The sequence below is a fragment of the Antennarius striatus genome, chromosome 16 (assembly GCF_040054535.1).
Source record: "Antennarius striatus isolate MH-2024 chromosome 16, ASM4005453v1, whole genome shotgun sequence".
In the NCBI taxonomy this organism is placed as follows: Eukaryota; Metazoa; Chordata; class Actinopteri; order Lophiiformes; family Antennariidae; genus Antennarius; species Antennarius striatus.
Window position 1 is genome coordinate 15,068,302 of NC_090791.1, and position 19,244 is coordinate 15,087,545.

The 19,244-nt window shown below is 41.3% G+C and overlaps 3 protein-coding genes across 4 annotated transcripts; 2 read left to right on the plus strand and 1 right to left on the minus strand.

Moving 5' to 3' along the window:
- Positions 1–8: 8 nt before the first annotated feature.
- On the minus strand, positions 9–6,796 carry LOC137609364 (zinc finger protein ZFP2). The gene is made up of 8 exons (XM_068336348.1): positions 6,498–6,796; positions 6,331–6,400; positions 6,126–6,231; positions 4,795–5,469; positions 1,868–2,143; positions 1,504–1,637; positions 1,302–1,407; positions 9–1,216 (listed from the first exon to the last, which is right to left on the minus strand). Exons 1-8 carry the CDS (start codon positions 6,794–6,796, stop codon positions 603–605), a joined length of 2,280 nt encoding a protein of 759 aa, XP_068192449.1. The 3' UTR covers positions 9–602.
- On the plus strand, positions 6,555–9,160 carry pgls (6-phosphogluconolactonase). Of its 2 annotated transcripts, none has more exons than XM_068336340.1 (6): positions 6,555–6,641; positions 7,527–7,800; positions 7,892–7,999; positions 8,115–8,216; positions 8,484–8,624; positions 8,830–9,160. In XM_068336340.1, the coding sequence occupies exons 2-6, from the start codon at positions 7,537–7,539 to the stop codon at positions 8,974–8,976; spliced, it is 762 nt and encodes a 253-aa protein (XP_068192441.1). In that variant the 5' UTR covers positions 6,555–6,641; positions 7,527–7,536; the 3' UTR covers positions 8,977–9,160. The 2 variants fall into 2 exon arrangements, with proteins under 2 accessions (XP_068192441.1, XP_068192440.1); XM_068336339.1 differs by lacking the exon at positions 6,555–6,641 and adding an exon at positions 7,211–7,268.
- A 575-nt stretch (positions 9,161–9,735) lies between these two features.
- colgalt1a (collagen beta(1-O)galactosyltransferase 1a) lies at positions 9,736–17,253 on the plus strand. Its single transcript, XM_068336446.1, has 12 exons — positions 9,736–10,200; positions 12,118–12,228; positions 12,323–12,440; positions 13,438–13,572; positions 13,659–13,863; positions 13,964–14,083; positions 14,551–14,627; positions 14,752–14,858; positions 14,956–15,088; positions 15,172–15,299; positions 15,396–15,602; positions 15,709–17,253. The coding sequence occupies exons 1-12, from the start codon at positions 9,977–9,979 to the stop codon at positions 15,974–15,976; spliced, it is 1,833 nt and encodes a 610-aa protein (XP_068192547.1). The 5' UTR covers positions 9,736–9,976; the 3' UTR covers positions 15,977–17,253.
- The last annotated feature ends 1,991 nt before the right edge of the window (positions 17,254–19,244 follow it).

Here is a 19,244-nt window from a genome sequence, read left to right on the forward strand (position 1 = left end):
GATTCTTCGGCAGGGAAGACTCAGTTGGTGTGGTCTGTTCAGGATGACAGTTCAATAAAGAAAAAGTTTTTTGACAAAGACGGCTAACATTCAGATAAAAACACAAGTTTGGCTTGACTTCACAGTGTTTCTCACAGTTTGCTTTTATTAATAGTTAAACCTGAAGAATTTTAATTCATTTAAATACTATATGACTGAAACATGTCTTCTTAATCATTGGTAAACAAACCAGCTGACTCACTCTGTCAAGTTAAACAGAGAAATGAGGCATTACTAATAGAAAGCAACAACAAGACATAACCAATGAAGTAAAGAGTTGTTACTTTAAAGGTTCTACATTGTGAAGAGGTAGTTTTTAAGGGTAGCAACATTTGTACAGTGGAATTTGCCTTAACCTGACCATTAAATGGTATATCTCTTAGCATTAAAACACAACTGTCACATGGACGGTAAGATTTGATAAAGATGGTAATAAATTTACATTTTTCCTATTCATACTGTGTTGCATATAAATATTTTGGCACATGTTCAACCACTTTGAGCAATACAGGGAGCACTTTAGTAGATACACAGGCTGCGATCAGAGTAGAATTTTGGGGAAGTCAAGAGAAACACTGATGGTGATTTAAGCCATACTTATACGCATAACATTTCCCACAATCCACACAGCTATAAGGCTTTTCACCGGTGTGTGTTCGAAGATGTATGTTCAGAGAGCTTTTCTGAGAAAAACTTTTGCCACAGTCTGGACAACTGTAAGGCTTCTCCCCGGAGTGCACACGCTGGTGCAGTTTCAAGTATGTTTTCTGTGCAAACCTTTTACCGCAAACTGTGCAGCTGAAAGGCTTCTCACCAGAATGACGCCTGATGTGGACTTTTAGACTACTCAAATAGTTAAATAGCTTCCCACAGAATAAACACTGAAAGCGTTTTGTCGGTTTCACAGCTTTTGGCTGAATATTGAGTTCTTTCGTTGCATTTGTGTTGATATTGTTGGTATAGTCAGAATATTCTGTTGCAGCTGAAAGAGGATTTGCGTTATCGGTCAAAATGCTCATCGCTGCGTCATCTATTAACTTGTCCATAAGAGTCGACTGTGCGCGCAGTAGTGTCTGACTGTGAGCCGTCATGGGAAAGTTGTTCAATTCCCCCGATTGAAGCTGCAGCTCATCAACAGATCTATGAAGCATGGTCTCCTCCTCAAAAATTCCAACAACTGTCAAATGAGAATAAATGAGATTAAATCACAGATATTTCTAAGGATATTATTGTCTGGTTTGGTTTTATCGATTCAAACGTACTCTTCCTGTCTTCGGTCAGCCTCATCTGTTGACCGATGGGGTGATCGTCGTATGTCTCCTCCTTGACAAAGATGAGATCAGATTCTCGCTCCAGTAAATCGACGGCCTACCAAAGACAGACAGGATCGTTCAGTCATCGCCCGTCACGGGGGAAAAGGGGAGTGGGTCTGAATGGGTGAAAGAGCAGAGATGACCGACTCACCTGTGTTGCCATGCTGGTCATAGCGGTCGCCACCTGAGGTTTACGCTGAGATGAGTGTTTCTCCTCTTTCCACAGATCCATGCACCAGTCCTTTCCAAAAACTCCATCGATAGCCAGAGCAGACTGCTGTTGTTCTGGAATAACAAGCAGATAGGACACCATGACCTTCTACAACCTCGACAAAGGGAAGCTTTATGACCAACACTCAGTGAAATCACTAATGTAATGAGGATCAGCTGTAGTCTACACCACAGCTGATCAGCCTGCTCCGGTCTGTCGTATTAACACCCCGTCTGACCTGCTGGGGTGAACCCGGACAGAGTGACAGGCCGGGCGGACGGCGGAGCGAGGTGACCATCCTGACCTGCGGGGTGTCGGTGCTCCACGCCGGTGACGTGACCCGGGTAGGTCTGCGCCTCCCTGGCGGCTCTCAGCTGGACCTCCAGCGAGTAGCACTTCTTCTTCAGCGCCTCGTTCTCCGTCTTGTGGAGGGACAGCTCGGTGTGAAGGACGGAGGAGCATTCGTCTGCCAGATTGCCTATTTCCACCAGAGCCGCCTTCGTTAGCTTGTCCAGGATGGTGGCTAACTGCAGGCGGAAGTTTCGGTTGGTCGTGTCGCACATCATCTCGACGGGGAACGCTCAGTTTTCAAAGGAAAAAAATAGTCAATCCCTTGCGAAAATGGGGTGCTTTTTAATATAGATGCGATGTAGCTGGGCCGCAAAGGATTGTGGGAGATCGGCCTTGCTGCAAACTGGCGTCTACAACACACTGTAGGACACGCCCACTGAACCCAGGACACGCCCACCGGGATATTTTCCTGACCATAATTGTCGGTTCAGTGTGTCCGTAAATACGCCTGTCCTCCAGGGATTTAAAGGACCCCACTCATATTTTCAGCCTAGTTTGAAAAATAATACCGTATTTTAAAATAGGTAGTACATCTATCTCTACACTGATCGTCTATAGCTATATATATATATATATATATATATAATTTATTTATTTAAATATATAGCTATAGACGATCCGTGTAGAGATGTACCACCTATTTTAATATACGGTATTATATTTGAAACTATATATATATATATATATATATATATATATATATATATATATATATATATATATATATATATATATATATAGTTTCAAATATAACACCGTATTTTAAAATAGGTGGTATAATATATATATATATATATATATATATATATATATATATATATGGTTTCTTTTTTGATGAATATGCGTGACTATTTTTTTTTGGGGGGGGGGGGGTTTAGATCTTGTTTCTGATGATTAAATAATTAACCATTAGTTTGCTAAGATTGAAGTCAGTGACAATGCAAATGGTTGAATGGATGAAGAAATTCACATCACATTCAACATCAACACTATGAATATACTCAGCCATGTTGTACATCAATATTCAAACCTATGTCAGGTCACGTGTGCTGTTGATGGAGCCTCACATAGTGAGTTGGACGGCAATGTGATAGATCACAGTTTGTGTGATAGCCTGGAAACAGTCAGCTTAGAGAGCCTAGGCTTCCTGCAGCTTGTGTGTTACTATCCTGTTGTGGTGATCAAGCATGGAAAAATCAAGTTGTTTGTGATCAGATAACAGCCAGCACTTTTTTTGCTGGAATAAATTAGTAGGTGTAAATTATTTGGAACAAATGGACCAAGACAATGCTAACAGAAAAGTGATCCTCTTCACCGTCTCTCTCCTACTCATGCATTTCCAGCTCCTGCCTCTTGTGAAGCTCCTTCAAGCCTCATGTTATCTCTGTCAAAAGCATCTGTCACAAACTGATGTCTGTCTTCTTTGGCTTCACCACTTAATTCAGAGAATGAGTTTTAAAAGTAAACAAGGCCAAATAGTTTCTATAAATTTTCCACTTGCTGTATTCGATTTCTTCCACCTTCGCTTCACCCACATTTTCAAAGGAACAGCCATTCTGTGACAAACCCTGGTGAAAGACCCAACAGTTACCTCTCCTGATTTCATCCACCTTCATATTGTCCATATCTTATATGTTCTCTGAAAGCTGATACTGCGTGACAAAGATGAAGTCAGACAGTATCGCTTTAGTATTAATTCACTTCAAACTCTTTGTGATAAAGATTTACTCTTGTTGACATGGTTTCTTTTATATTTTTGGTGGCTCTACCGTTCCTTAATTCTCCAAGCAGACTCAAACTCCTCTGCCTGTAAATTTGAATTATGCCTTTCAGTGGGTGGGTGCACTGGCGTTGCACCCGGAGTGTACCCTGCCCCACACCCCCAGCCAGCTGGGATAGGCTCCAGCACCTCACGACCCGCGACAGCGGATAGAGCAGACATTGAAAATGAATGAATATCTAGCGCCCTCTACTGTCCAAGAAACTACAACACAATATTTATGGTTCAAAATGATTCGCAGTCAGAAACACACGTAGCGTAACGAGTCTAATACATGAATAATATTGAAATACAAAATTTTTTAAGACTTAGGTTTCATCAAATATAAATATCTTAAATATTTAACAAGCAAAATAAAAATTGTCACAGAATAAGTTTGTCAATGCAGTTACAATCCAATGACTCAAAATACTTTTATTTTAGTGTTTTATTATAAAATAATTATTACCCTCGTTTTGTCTGGAGAAATACTGTTATTAAAGGAGCAGAGAACAAAAAAATCTTGTTCTGAGATCACTTTTCTCCTGTATTTCTGTACCTTTCACAAGATCTATGATTCTAAACATGGACTCAAAAGTCGGTCTCATTTATATTCCTAAAAAAGCTTTTGCTGAGGCAGCTGATCAGTTCCTGATGCGGTGTCACATTCAGGAGGACTTTCTTCATGTTATTTGACTGCCCACTGATTTAGAAGCTTCTTTAATTATCCATCCATCCACTTCCTTGCAGATGAGAAAATTGAAATGGTCTCATCTATAGGTCTGTGGGAGCCTATACCAACTGGCTACAGGCAATAGGTGGGGTATACCCTGGGTAAACGCCAGGTCATTGTGGGGCTAAATGAAAGACAAACCCACATGCTGACACTCACACATATGAGGTTCTTTTTATGTAATCAGTTTTGACAAATATCATTAACACAAGATTATTTAATAGATCAGTTGTCAGAAAGCACAAAACATTTTGTATCACATTGAGCTTGGACATTTTGGAAAGGGGATTGGCTCAAATGAAAATAATCCTAAAAGAACTTTATTTCCCACAAATTCTTTCAGTTAAACAGGAGAAACTTCCTTTACTGGTTGTTTAGGTGGTTCCATTTATGAAAGTCCCACTAAATGTGGGTGCAGTAATCTCACTACTGTACATGTTTAGACTAGGATCTAGATGAACTGCTAGGTGCTTTTTCAGATTACAGTTTTTTGTAAAGCCTTTGCCACATTTGATACAAACAAAAGGTTTTTCTCCTGTGTGTGTGCGCTGATGCATATCAAGAGTGCATTTCTGAATGAAACCCTTTCCACAAACAGGGCAGCGGTACGGCTTCTCTCCAGTGTGTGTGCGCTGATGTGTGTACAGATGCCCTTTTTGTGCATATCTCTTCCCACAAAGTGTACACCTGAACGGTTTCTCCCCAGTGTGACTTCTTTGGTGTATTTCCAGCTGGCTAAAACATCTGAAGCTCTTGCCGCACTGCAAGCAGCCAAATCTCTTGGTAGCTGAGTTCCTTAAGTTGTGAAGCTTCATATTCCTAAGTGCACTTAGGTTTTGTGAGGCAGCATTTTGGGACGAGCTTTTCCCTGCCTCTGGGTTGGTATGTAATGATGAAAGCTGTGGGTTCCAGTGTGTTTGTCTCCCCCCTGGTCCACTGAGAGATGACTGGGTGCTGAGGATAACAAAGCTGTCAGGAAACACAGGCTGCTGACGCTCTGTGATGGCGTACGGATGCTGCGTTACTTCAGGACTCTTCTGAGTACCTTTGACCTCTTCCTTTCCTGTTGACAGGACATGACCATGTTAAATTTGACTTCACTCTCACTGGGTTCACATTTAAGTTATTCTTTAGACCTCAAATGCTGCTGCTTTGAGTTTTGAGACTTAAGAATACAAGTTCTGAAAAAATAATAATCAATCCAATCAATCAATGCTTTATTGTCACGTGTAAAACAATCACATAGAGCTGTCGCGGGGATTGAAATTCTTGTCACAAGCTCCCTCATACAATGCTTCAAAAGTATTAATAGATAGATAAATATAACTAAGTAATAACATATCGGCCTAAAAAGGTTATTAACAGCATATACACCACATAGAAAAATATTTAAAATTAAAAAAACGTGTAAAAAAAAAAGGGGGTTGTCAGTAAAGTGTGACATTACCTTGGTGACTTCCTAATCCTCTTTCACATTCACTAAACCGAAATAGTTCAAAGACAATATTTCTTAAGCTGTATCAAATAGACTTCAACATTTTTTGTGGTTTCTTCTGAATTTTGTGTCAGCATATCTTCGAAAAACACCTCAACGTGCAAATGTAAGGAATTTGAGGATTTCACCATCTACAAATCATAATATAAATAAAATATTCAGAGGATTTCGGCAAAGTGAAAATCATGGGAAGCCAAGGAACAAAACGTTCATTAAATACTCACCGTTTGCACTTAACCTGTCCTGTTCCGTGTGTCCACTGTCATCCTCTGATGGCTCTTCTTTAACAACTATCACGTTGCTCTTTTGCTCTTTTTGTTGATTTGGGACCTGATGAAAAATAAATTTATCATTATCGCTTGTTCCAAATGAAAAACACAGTGTATGGTGACAACAGTGTGACTGTAATAATATGATTTAAAGACTCACTTCAGTCCCTTCACCCAGACGCAAGCTGCTCCTCTCTGTGGATGAAGTTATGTTTTCCCATGGGCTCTCACTAGGACGCAATAAACTTAGATTAGCTGACAAAGATGTATTTATGGTGGCACAGCAATACAGACACACTAAACGCCTGCAGGAATCAGCAGTCCTACCTTTTGGAGGCATGTCTTGTCCTGTTGAGGTCTAACACCCCGTCCTCTGAGCCGCCCCTCGCCGCTGAGCGCGCTGCGCCTGACGCGCCCTGCCTGCTCCCCTGAGCAATATAAAGCAATTTCTCCATCAGCTGCAGTTTCTCTGTAAGAGATGCAATTTCGTTCCGCCCTCGAGTTATCTCTATTTTCAGCATCTTCGACTCGATCTCGACCAGCTTGCTTATTTCCATTACAGCCGCTTTAGACAGCGCGTCCATGATGGAGACGAGCTGCGTCTGGAAGGAGAAAACTGCCGACATTGTTTTAAATGTTCTCCGAGCATGTGATGTAGACAGAGACAGCCTTCAGATGTTTATGTTAAAGGAAGTTACAGTATTGCACAGGAAACGTCGTGTGAGCATGCCCCCTAAAACACAGGAGCGTCTTCTTGAAATTCAGGTGGGGGATTTGAACGAATTGTCGCCGCCTACCGGCTAGGAGTAGGAAGTACAGCTCCGCTTGAACGTGACGGCTTCCGTAGTTTACTCGCTCTTCTATACTTCTGTGAAATGTTTCCACTTTTACTTAAAACAATTTGCTGGCTGCATGTTTTCAACTCGCATCGTTCACGCGTCTAATTTCTATGACTGACAATGACCAGAATGCATTGCGGTCTAAACAAGAGAATGTGATTGGCTGATGACGACTCGATCCAGGAAGTAGTGAGTCGAATTTCATTTTTGCCGACTGAAAATCATCCACATGAAAATCTGCTTTTGATAATTCAGTCCAGTAAGTGAAGCCAGTTATGGAGGAGTTCTCGGTTGGACCTGACTGTACATGCATATTCTGGCCAACATGTTTAGAAAATAACGTCGTATTTCATCTCATATTTCTGACATTCTCGATTGTAAAGTTTTGCAGAAATAGCCAGGCTTGTTAGGGGTTACAGTCACGGTGTTACAGTAGGGTGTTACTAACATACACGTGTCACCATGACTTGCACAAAGGTGTTGGGTTGTTTGACTTCCTTCTTCCGTTTCTTCCTAGTTCTCTCTTTATGGCTGGTCGGAGAGTCGCGGTGTTTCCCTCCTCGGAGGATCTGGGCCCCACGCTGGCAGATCTGGTGCGATCCCGGGCGGACAGAGCCATCGCGTCCCGGGGCAGGTTCACGTTGGGGCTCAGCGGAGGAAGCCTGGTGTCGATGCTGAGCAGAGAGCTGCTCGTCCCGCCGGACCTGGACTGCAGCCGGTGGGTGGTCGGCTTCTGCGACGAGCGCCTGGTTCCTGTTGATCATCCTGAAAGCACTTATGGTCAATACAAGGTACCTGTTCAGACCTGTGTCTGTCAGTTCTGCATTGATGTGTGTTTTTTGTTGGCGCTTACTAAATGGAAAAGTGCTTTTTCTTTTCCAGAACAAGTTGTTTTCCAAGGTGAACATCCCTGAGAGTGGAATCTTGGCGATCGACTCCTCTCTGCCGGTGAAGGCGTGTGCTGAGGATTATGCACGCAAACTGAAAGAGGTGCAACATGTTCTGTGATTATTGCTGCTTTTAATTTCACAGAAATGAAGTCTTTTAGTTTGGATTGCTTTACACAATATTTGCAAAAACGTTTTTGTATATTATCAAAGCGTAGGCCATCCCGGAGGATGATTTCCCCGTGTTTGACCTGTTACTGCTGGGTATGGGGCCGGATGGACACACCTGCTCCCTCTTCCCAGAACATCCACTGTTGGAGGTGAGGGCAGTAAGATACACGCACAATCACACACTTGTTCTTATCTCATTGAGTTACCCTCTCCTCTGTGTGTGAAATATTGGTAGGATTTGATTTAAGAACATACTATTTGTGGTTTTTTTTACTTACATCCCTTCCTCTGTGCCTGCGATGCAGTCTGGTTCATATTTCATCGGGTGTTGGTTCATCTTTATTTCCTTGTTATTTATCAGTACGGTGTGCATTGCACATGATAACTGTTTGTGTATGGATGTACTCCATTTTCAGGAAACCCAGAAAATTGTAGCTCCTATCGATGATTCTCCCAAACCACCACCACAGCGTGTAACTATGACACTTCCAGTGGTGAATTCTGCACGCTGTGTGACTTTTGTCTCAACAGGAGGAAGTAAAGCACCTGTTCTGAAGGTAACAACATTTTTATTGAACTTAGAAGTAGTTTAATATGAGATATTTGAAATAGGAAAGAAAAAAACAATTGAAAGATAAATTAAATTACTGTAGTTATTTTCTATAAAGCACATATATCTAATCAATAAGAAAAATAAGAAAGTCCTTCCAGAGTTATATATGTTGATTATTTTATTGTAACAGAGTGACCTTCTTCTTGCAGGAAGTGCTGGAGGGCAGAAAGGGTCCAGCTTTCCCAGCGGCCCTTGTTGTCCCGACTAATGGAGAGCTGTTCTGGCTTGTTGATGCCCCAGCAGCTGCCTCCTTAACAATCCAGGTGGAGAGGCTGGGGTTAGGGGCCAAACTGTAGAGCTGTATATCATCCATGTGTCCATGGACCTGACAGCTACTAAAACAATGTGCCGTAGCTGATGCTCATTTTGCTCAGCGTTGTGTAACAACCTGCAAGATGTCTGTAAAATATCAAATCCACAACTTGACACTTGAACAGCATTCCTTTGATATTTATTTTCATCTGGAATAAAGAAATAAAATTAAAACATTGACTTTTTTTTTTCTCATGTGCAGTACTGCATTGTCGCCATTTCAAAGTGGAGGTGGGACTGCATCAGGGATCAGCTCTGAGCCCATTCTTGTTCGCTATGGTGGTGGACAGGCTGACAGACAGGGTTAGACAGGAATCTCCATGGACTATGATGTTTGTTCTAGAGACAGTGTCACTGAAGAAAAGACAGGAGGCAGAGCTGGAAGGTAGCAGAGATGAAGGTAGCAGAGATGGAGGTAGCAGAGATGGAGGTAGCAGCATGAAGATGCTGAGGTTCTCTTTGGGAGTGACCAGGATGGATAGGATCAGGAATGAGTACATCAGAGGGACAGCACATGTTAGAGGTTTTGGAGATAAAGTCAGAGAGGCCAGACTGAGATGGTTTGGACATGTCCAGAGGAGAGATAGTGAATATATTGGTAGAAGGATGCTGAGTTTTGAACTGCCAGGCAGGAGATCTAGAGGAAGACCAAAGAGGAGGTTTATGGATGTATTGAAAGAGGACATGAAGGTAGTTGGTGTGAGAGAAGAGGATGCAGACGACGGGGTTAGATGGAGGCAATTGAGTCACTGTGGCGACCCCTGAAGGGAAAAGCCGAAAGGAGAAGACCGTATTGCCGCTAGACCATCCCCTTTAAGACCGAGGCGCCCCTCCCCTTTAAAGCTGAACTTCGCAGTGGTGTCATTAGGATCTCTTGCTCAGCTCCTCTGTGTGATGATAGAGCCAAGTAATGAAAAAAACTCTCCTATAGCCGCCGCTTCGACTGGTTCCTATTAGTATATCTATTCTTTATTTATTGTGGCGATGCCGGGTCCGGTCGGCCTCCTCCCCGCCCTGCTCCTCTCGCTCCTGTCGCCATGCATTCCTGTCCGGGGATACTTCGCGGAGGAGCGCTGGAGCCCCGAATCCTCGCTCCTGGCTCCCCGGGTCCTCCTGGCCTTAGTCTGCAGGAACTCCGAGCACTCCCTGCCGTTCGTCCTCGGTGCCATAGAGCGCCTCAATTACCCCAAGGACCGAATGGCTCTGTGGTAAGTTTGGAAATGGACTTTCTTGGTCCTAAGCGGCTCCCTGAAAAGTAAATATATTCGATATAATTGTGGATCGAACCCCCGGAAGAAGAAGGATGATCAATAATGGAGCCTTAAAGTTGAGTTTGGAGCATCAATGGACATTTAAAGCGATCCGAGTCATCCACAGTGTGAAGGTGTGAGGGGAGCGCGTCTGGTCCATGCATTGATCTGTATACGTGGAGGGGAGTGGAGGGGACTGATTCATCCACGGGGGGAGCTGTATGGTTCTACACAGCAGCCATCAGGGAATAGTCTATTAATACACAAGCATTATTTCATCTCTGGCTATTTCTTTCTTCGTCTTTGCCTTGGTGTGTAGTAGTAGATGATACATTATACAGATATGAACAGCCTCCACCTTTATTCTAGGAGCCTCATCAGTGGTAGGTGGTGTTATTAGAGGGGTAGGTGCAAACAGTAGGGTGTAGTCAGAGAAAGTAGATCCACGTTTTCTCTTAAGAGGAAAAGGAACCGATCAGGACTGAATACATCCTGTTTGGTCTCAGTTTTTTTTCTCTACACGCTAAAACTTTGTGGCATCGTGTCCCGTTCAGGTTCATTTTGTAAGGCGGTGATGAGATCAAATATGTCTCACTGTATCTGTGTTTGGGGTTAATATAACTTTAATGTATAATTTTTTATAACTTGTGAAATTAGAGGTTGGTGTAGACACTAGAAGAGGTGTGATATCTCAACAACAGCCTCATCCAGATGACTTGGAGCGGTTTGCTCTTCGCTTAGCCCTTAAAGAACAAATTTGACTTTACTGAAGGGCAATAAAGTGTCCCCCTTTTTTGTTTGGTACTCATACAACCCTTGTGTAAATATGTTTGAGGTATAAGGACATTTTTGTTTTGAAATGTTCCACAACCACATTAGTGGACATCTGGAAAAGGCAAACAGCTGTGAGATGATGTAAACACTGCACGGCCTGGGGATTGAAGCTGCAGTTTGACATCACACTGAATCCCACAGATTCCAAATTGGCCAGAGTGTCTTTAAAATCTGCCAATTAGTTTCACATTTCTTCCTCTGTGGAGGAACAGTGGCTCGATTGTAAGAGAAGCGCCATTTGTGGATGTATGTGTAGAAACGCCAGCCTTAGGTGGTTCAAAATTATGCTTTTGGCAAATGTTTGTTTGAATCGAACATGAAGTGGAAGCTTCGGTGTCAGTCAAGGTTTGAGACTTGGGAAGGATGGTCAACATGACACGGTTTAGGAAGGAGCTGCAGTGTTCTCACAGATCCATGTGAAATCTGTCAGGAGAACCCGGTTTGGCAGTCGTCCCTCTGAGCAAAGCCTGATTTCAGTGCAGCTGGTCTGAAATGTTGACTTCAATACACTGGATGCTTAAAGACAGGAAGGCTGTGGATGTGTTGTGGCATGACACCTCAAATCCTGATACATAGATTAAACACCTGGTTTTGTTTCTTTCTGCTGCACAATTAGAAAAGTGGTCTAGCTTGTGTTTGCTTGTCGCATTCATGAGCTCAGCTGGTTCTGATCATTTCTTTCTGATCAAAGGTTTTATTTCTGTACTGCTTTTCCTTCTCTATGGTGTGTCTTCTCTAAAGTGTAACATGCTGCCCTAAATTACGTCAAGTAGATGTGCAATGTCTCAGTTTTGGAGGTATCAGTGACATTTATGTAAGTTCTGCAGACAATGAACTCATCATAAGCCGACACTGGGCTTTTGTTATGTGAGTCGTGGTGTCGTCTTTCATTCTTGTCTCAGCTTGAATCCAGGCTGGCGCAGGAACTACAATCATCGCTGTTGTTTTCCCACTTGATGATTGCAGTTGTTGATAATGTTCTGCTCCTCTCTTATTGAATGCAGATCATTGTAATCATTTGCATGCATTTCATATTGACAGGGTAGCAACTGATCACAACCAGGACAACACCACATTCCTGCTGCGAGACTGGCTTGTCAAGGTGCAGAAGCTTTACCACTATGTGGAGTGGAGGCCAAAGGAGGAACCCAGGTTGGTTGTTTTCTTGAAGATCTACCGTTTTTGGTTTTGTTACCCGATGAGGTCACATGAGACCAGTCTGATTGTGCATAAATGTCTCTTGTAGTGATTATGAGGATGAAGAAGGTCCAAAGCAGTGGACGGACCTTCGTTACGAGCATATTATGAAACTTCGGCAAGTGGCTCTAGATTCAGCTCGTGAGATGTGGGCCGACTACTTTCTGGTGGGTCAGCAACACTTCTCTTGCACAGTTACACTGAAGTGTAATCATTCAGCCAATGTGTCTGTCTAGACTACATGTGTCAAACTCAAGGCCCAGGGGCCAAATGTGGCCCACCACATCATTTTATGTGGCCCACGAGGGCATTAAAGGTCAGAGGGTCTAAAAATAAATAGGTCAAAAGTGTGCTTTAACCAAAACTACATTTCCCACAATTCTATAATTTTAACTTTGATAAAAACGTTTTGAACAAAGTTAATGTCCTAACTTGTGTTTGATGTTATTTTTATTTATTCTCTTTGATAGTTTGATTCCTGATTGGTGGATTTATGTGGGTTTCATAACCTGACAAAAGGTTTGACGTTATAACAGAGCAACAAGCAAACATAATGTTTGGAACTTGAATAAGTAATAAATTTAGAGTTTATTCTATTTATTTTACATTACGTTGTGCCACATTTAGTCACATTTATAAGTTACATCTGGCCCTTTGAGGACAGCCATTATGCTGATGTGGCCCTCGGTGAAAATGAGTTTGACACCCCTGATTTAGCCGATCATAATTCCAAGTCCAAAGTGCCTCAATAATCATAATTTAAGCACCAAAGAGGGTGTTGAAGTTTGGCCTTGTCATACTTTTCTGTCTCTTAGAGGTGAATTTAAACTAGTCTGTGTCCTTACTCTGTCACAAAGCTTGACTGATCATGAAGTACTGTATACCTAAAAATGTGGCTCTGTTCACATTTCTATTTGTATTTCTCAGCCCGGCCTTCAGCGTGTGGCTTCAGTGGGGTATAATTTTGAAGTAAAGTACTCACAAAATTGCAATAATCTTGTTTTGGAGACTTTCTCAACCTTGTTCTTAGAAAACTTGAAAAGAATAAATATAATAAAACATTCTTGTCTAGATATGCCTGATTTGGTTTCTTTTTTGCCACGCATACATATCATTGTCAGTTCCCAAATAAATTCTCCAGTCTGTGCTCTCTGCCTGGTGTAGGTGATAGACTGTGATAATATCCTCACCAATCCGGAGGTCCTCTGGAAGCTCATGAACGAGAATAAGACAATCGTCGCTCCGATGCTCGAATCACGTGCAGCGTACTCAAACTTCTGGTGTGGAATGACCTCCCAGGTACCGTGTTGGCAATTTGAGTTTAAGGTTTGTTACAGAAATGGTTTTAAATTTTCTCTTATTTAAACTCTCCAACATTTCTTCAGGGCTACTATAAGCGTACTCCTGCCTACATGCCCATAAGGAAGCACGTTCGTAAGGGCTGCTTTCCAGTCGCCATGGTCCACTCCACCTTCCTTGTAGACCTCAGGAAGGAGGCATCAAGGCATTTGGCCTTTCACCCTCCACACCCAGAATACAACTGGGCTTTTGATGACATCATTGTGTTTGCCTTTTCTGCTCGGATGGCAGGTATTGACAACGTACTACACATTTATTTGTCATTTACTTGTTTAATACAAACATTTTAACTTTAGATTGAAATAACATTTGTATTCGCTGCTTTCTACAGATGTCCAAATGTTTGTATGCAACAGGGAGACCTATGGTTATCTCCCTGTGCCACTGCGATCCCACAATACTTTGCAAGATGAAGCCGACAGCTTCAGGCACGTTCTGCTGGAGGTCAATGGTGAGTTGTCTGCATTCAGACTGAGGACTTACTTTTGCATCCAACTCCTCTTTTCTTCCCTTGGTTTGAAGTCATTCTTCTACTTCCTGCGTCTTTAACCCACAAGTAAAGCTCCTGTGCAGTGGTGACTGTTCAGAACATGCTGACAGGTCGGCCTCCTGTATTCCAGCTGACAGATTTTATGAGAACCACTCATCCAAAATTTGTCAAATGACCTCAAGACTCATTCGCTAAAACCAGCATTGCTGTTCGCACACCCTCACCATCCTAAGGGTTAAGGTGTGAGAAATATCCTGAATGACATACGTATGCCCCTAGCAACATACCTACTAATTATAACGTAAATCAAATGGAGGGTTCTCGGGATGTTCCGACGTGATTCTCCCTCTTCAGATGATAACTATCAGCTCTGTTTTCTGAATATTATTCATTCCATTTGTGCATCCATCTTCCCTTTCACCATGTAGTGCGAAATCCCCCAGTGCTGCATTCCAAATACATTCGTCCTCCTAGAAAACAACCCGACAAAATGGGCTTTGATGAGGTGAGTAATGAGTGAATTGAAGATGGACTCTGCAAAATGGCTCTCTATCCACTTCTGTGCTGAATGCCTTCCTCTGCTTTTAGAAATGGGTAATTAAAGTGAGTCCATTGTTGCCCATGTGCAGGTCTTCATGATTAATCTGCAGCGGCGGAGCGACCGCCGAGAACGTATGTTGAGGGCTTTATACGAACAGGAGATTACATGTAAGGTCATTGCAGCTGTAGATGGAAAGTAAGTAATTTTAGTGAGTTCTTAATTCTTATTTAGGACTTGGTCATCACAGCTCGCTGCCATGTCCCATTTTTCAATTTGTTCTTCTCTGTTTCAGTGCAATGAATATCAGTGAAGTTCACAGTATGGGCATCCACATGCTGCCCGGTTACAACGACCCCTATCATGGTCGCCCACTGACAAAAGGAGAGCTGGGATGTTTCCTTTCTCACTATAACATATGGAAAGAGGTGAGCTTCAGACACCGAGCTAAAGACCGTTTGGAGAACCAGATCGATGAGTGATGTGTTGGTAAATCTGTGTCTGACCTCAGATTGTGGAACGCGGCCTGCAAACCTCCCTGGTGATCGAAGATGACTTACGCTTCGAGATCTTCTTCAAACGTCGATTGATGAACTTGATGAGTGAAGTGGAGGATGAAGGCCTGGACTGGGATCTCATGTGAGTTTGTTCTTCTTTCACCACCAGTTATTTACTCTGTTTGTTCTATGTGTTCAATTCCTTCACACTTCTTTTTTTCCCTCTTGTTTTTTCCAGTTATATCGGTCGGAAAAGAATGCAAGTGGATCATCCAGAGAAAGCAGTACCTAATATACACAACTTAGTGGAAGCAGACTATTCATATTGGACACTGGGTTACATGATCTCATTAGAAGGAGCAGAGAAGCTTTTAAAAGCAGAACCACTAAAGAGGATTTTGCCAGTGGATGAATTTCTCCCAATAATGTACAATAAACATCCTGTGTAAGTATTTTCTATACCTAATGTAAGTACATACTCATAATGAACACACGTGTGCTCAGAAGTCTAACCTGTTTTACTTTTCTTGTTATTTCATTCTCCTCCAAAGGTCTGATTATATGGATCAGTTTGAAACTAGGGACCTGAAGGCCTTTTCAGCCGAGCCTCTTCTAGTGTATCCAACTCACTACACAGGCGATCAAGGGTACATCAGTGACACTGAGACCTCTACAGTGTGGGACAATGACAAAGTTCATACAGACTGGGACAGAGCACGCTCAAGAAAAACTCACGAGCAGGCCGAGATCAGCAGCGAGGCCCAGAACACAGACGTGCTTCAGTCGCCTTTGGACAGTACAGCACGGGATGAGCTATGAGAGGAATTGTAGTAGTCCCTTAAAATTTAGATCTGCACAGGAAAAACCCTTTTAATTCTCTAATCATGTTTCATTTTTAACACTTCTAACTTTCTTTCACAGCACGACAGGAATGTGACTTCAAAGTCAGTAAAGAGTTGCGTTAATTCACATGCAACATGTTACAACAAAGGGATCAGTTGCGTCTTATGTTTTCTCTTATGTTCTCCATTTATAGTTTTTAATTTATAATGGCACTAGACTTGCCATATGGAATGGCATTTGCAGTACCCAACTTCCATCTGTCATACAGAAACGAGCCTATAATTAGCAAGGAATGCAAGGAGGGGTGGGCAAATTGACAGTTTTACATCGAGATTAATTTGGAAAGAATCCACAATCTACCTTGGAGACAGATTGTAGAGATTTTACCATTTGATACTTCTGTTTCCAAACTCCAGATAACCTCATTAAATAGCCATCCCTCCCACATAAACAAACCAAGAATAATATAGCTAACTAGATGATTACACTTTGTGGACAAATTACTACTTTATGTGCGCAAGTAATAAAAAATGAGTTGTAGCATGCAAGACAGCGGTGAGACCAATCTGCTGAAGCTTGTTTTCTTTAAGCTGCAGGAGGTTGGAGAGCGGACTTGAACGTGAGTAGAGCCTCGAGGTCATTCCCACTCCTGAGCACAAGAGCGATCTACCAGAGATTCAATATTTCACTAGAATGAAGCGAGACTATCAGAGCTTCAAGGCTGTGTTGGCGCACTTGTGACCTAATCCAAAAGGAATTGCAGTTTCTGGAACTGAAGGAAAATGATGATTTTTTTTTTTCTGCCAGTTTTTATTTTGTTCATTTTTTTAATTAAAGTAACCAGGGAGAGATAATACATAAAAATTCCATCAGCTAATTATTTGCCCCTTCAGTTGCTGCGAAATGCATATCTGTGTAATGTCACAAACTATAAGCCACTTTGAGTAATTTATTATATTAATAGTTGGTGGAATTTACATTGGGCTTTACATGAAGCTCCTCCTTTAGTTTTGTATTCATTCGGATTCATTGAAAAATCTCTAGACTCACGGAAGGCTGTCCTGTCTTAAACCATTAACTGACCAATCCACAGACATCAGTCGAATGCTAGCTGTTTGTGGCCAAATCATTTTCACTGTAAGAAAAGAACATTAGGTTTTGTTTTGGTTTTTTTCATTTCACTTCTGGTGTACAATGGACTAAAGATTTGTTGTCCATTTTGATATGATGGAATAAATGTGGTGTGAAAAGGCTCTCTGGGGAATGGCTATGGGTTAACTCCAGGGTCTAACTAGTGGTTTAGATTCTTGCAAATTGTTTAAGGACTATTATATTGGAACTTCTGTCACAACAAAGTGACAGATTTAAATAATTTCATGTCTTAGAGAAGTCAGGGCTTTTAAGACTGATTAAAAAGGCAGAAATTTGTGACACAGATATCACTGTGTATCCAGTGTGAGCCCCATCTGTGGAGACTGCAGTCCAGCATCCATGGCCTCAGTTCTTGCTCACAGGCGTTAGCCGCTCGTCTGCTCCCTCACTGTTTCTCTCCATTTCCTGTCACAAATTCTTCAGCTGTTCTATCTAAATAAAGACAAAAAATGCACAAAAAGAAGCCTATTCCCCAGATTGCCCACCCCCAAGTGGAGCAGGAACTTAATATTTCAGGTAATGCAGGCTTTATTTGATATTAAACTCCTGAAATGCTACCTTCATAAATTTATCAAAATAGAAATTAAATGAATTCACATCTTAAATCTGCAGCAATTTTAATATACAGTATGATGTGAACACATTTCCCTCTCTCTATGCTGCATGTATTGCTATGTTAATCCCAAATCGGTAACTGATTCCTGTTATAACTTTACGTGATTTGTTGTTCATTTCAGAATTAATGCAGTTTTTGAAGAAATAATACAACAATCGAAGTTCTTTTTCTGAAGACACTGCAGTTAAATGTCGTTAAATGGAAGAGCCAGATAAGTTATTTCAACCACAGATATAACAAGATTAAAATCAAATACATGTCTCTGAGAGAAAGCCCAGAATGAAAAACATCATCATATTTGTTATATCAAGAATTTCTATTTTTCTATTCTTTTTATATCTTCTCTATTTCTTATTTTTAAACTTTTTTTTAATTAATCATTACCCATTTCTTGAGATACTTGAAATAAAGTTTTACCATAGTCACAAAAATCCAAAGATTTCAAATCAGCTCAGTTTTACTTTGGAGTATGTAAGAAAGCAGTTTGTCATTCATGTGTCTTTTGTCACTATAAATATTCAAGAAAACTCCATCCAACCACGGTCAAGCAGGCATCAGTTTATCCACTTCTGTGTTTCCCAGTAATTCTGAAAGTATTTTGAGTAAGCAAGTCCTCACCCAACAACAACATGCCCCTACACAAGACAAAAACATGGAAGTTGGATGTAATTACATACATTTGCCATACACAGCTTCGCTATATCTGCTTTGGTTAGTGTTGGATATTAGTGATTGGAGCCAACTATGAACCTTGCTGAAACGTTAATGGTTCACTTTGCCAAAAAGAAATAAAAAGGTTTTTTAAAAAAATAATGGAATTTGTTGTTAATTCAATATTTTCTTACCATGCCTAGTGTAATTTATTTCCTTTGTTACTGCTGATAATGCAATATTTAAATTTGATGTTGGTATTCTGTGGCCAGAAAAATGATGATGCCATTTGACAAATTATAACTATAGAAATAGCGATGCGAACAAATGCTGTGTACTCTGGTTGCCAAGCAACGACATGTCATCGCCAGATTCACTGTTCTGAGTCTCTGTGCAATGACAATAAAAGGAAGCCTAAGTCTTAGTCTATAAGGGCAACGGATTTAAAATTTACTCTTATAGTTTTCTTCAGTTGCAGTAAATGTTCCCTTATGGCTCATTTTAAATCATCTTAAATACAGTGTAAACAATGTGAACCTTTTGTTGCCTTCATATCTACTGTTATGTTACTGTTACTGAGGAACGCTGCAGTAATAATTTTGTGGCACCAATCTTTTCTCACTAGTTTTGTCCTAGAAGCCTTGAGGGTGTCATTGTTTCACCAATGTTACTTTTAACTCTCAGTTAAACAGTCACAAACAACAAATGCAGGATATTTAACAATATGTTAAAGCAACCATGCTGAAACAACTAAAACTCTTGTGCCTTTTTGTCTGCCTTAGATCTCATAGAAAGAATGATAAATAAGGCTTATTGTGGCATCTG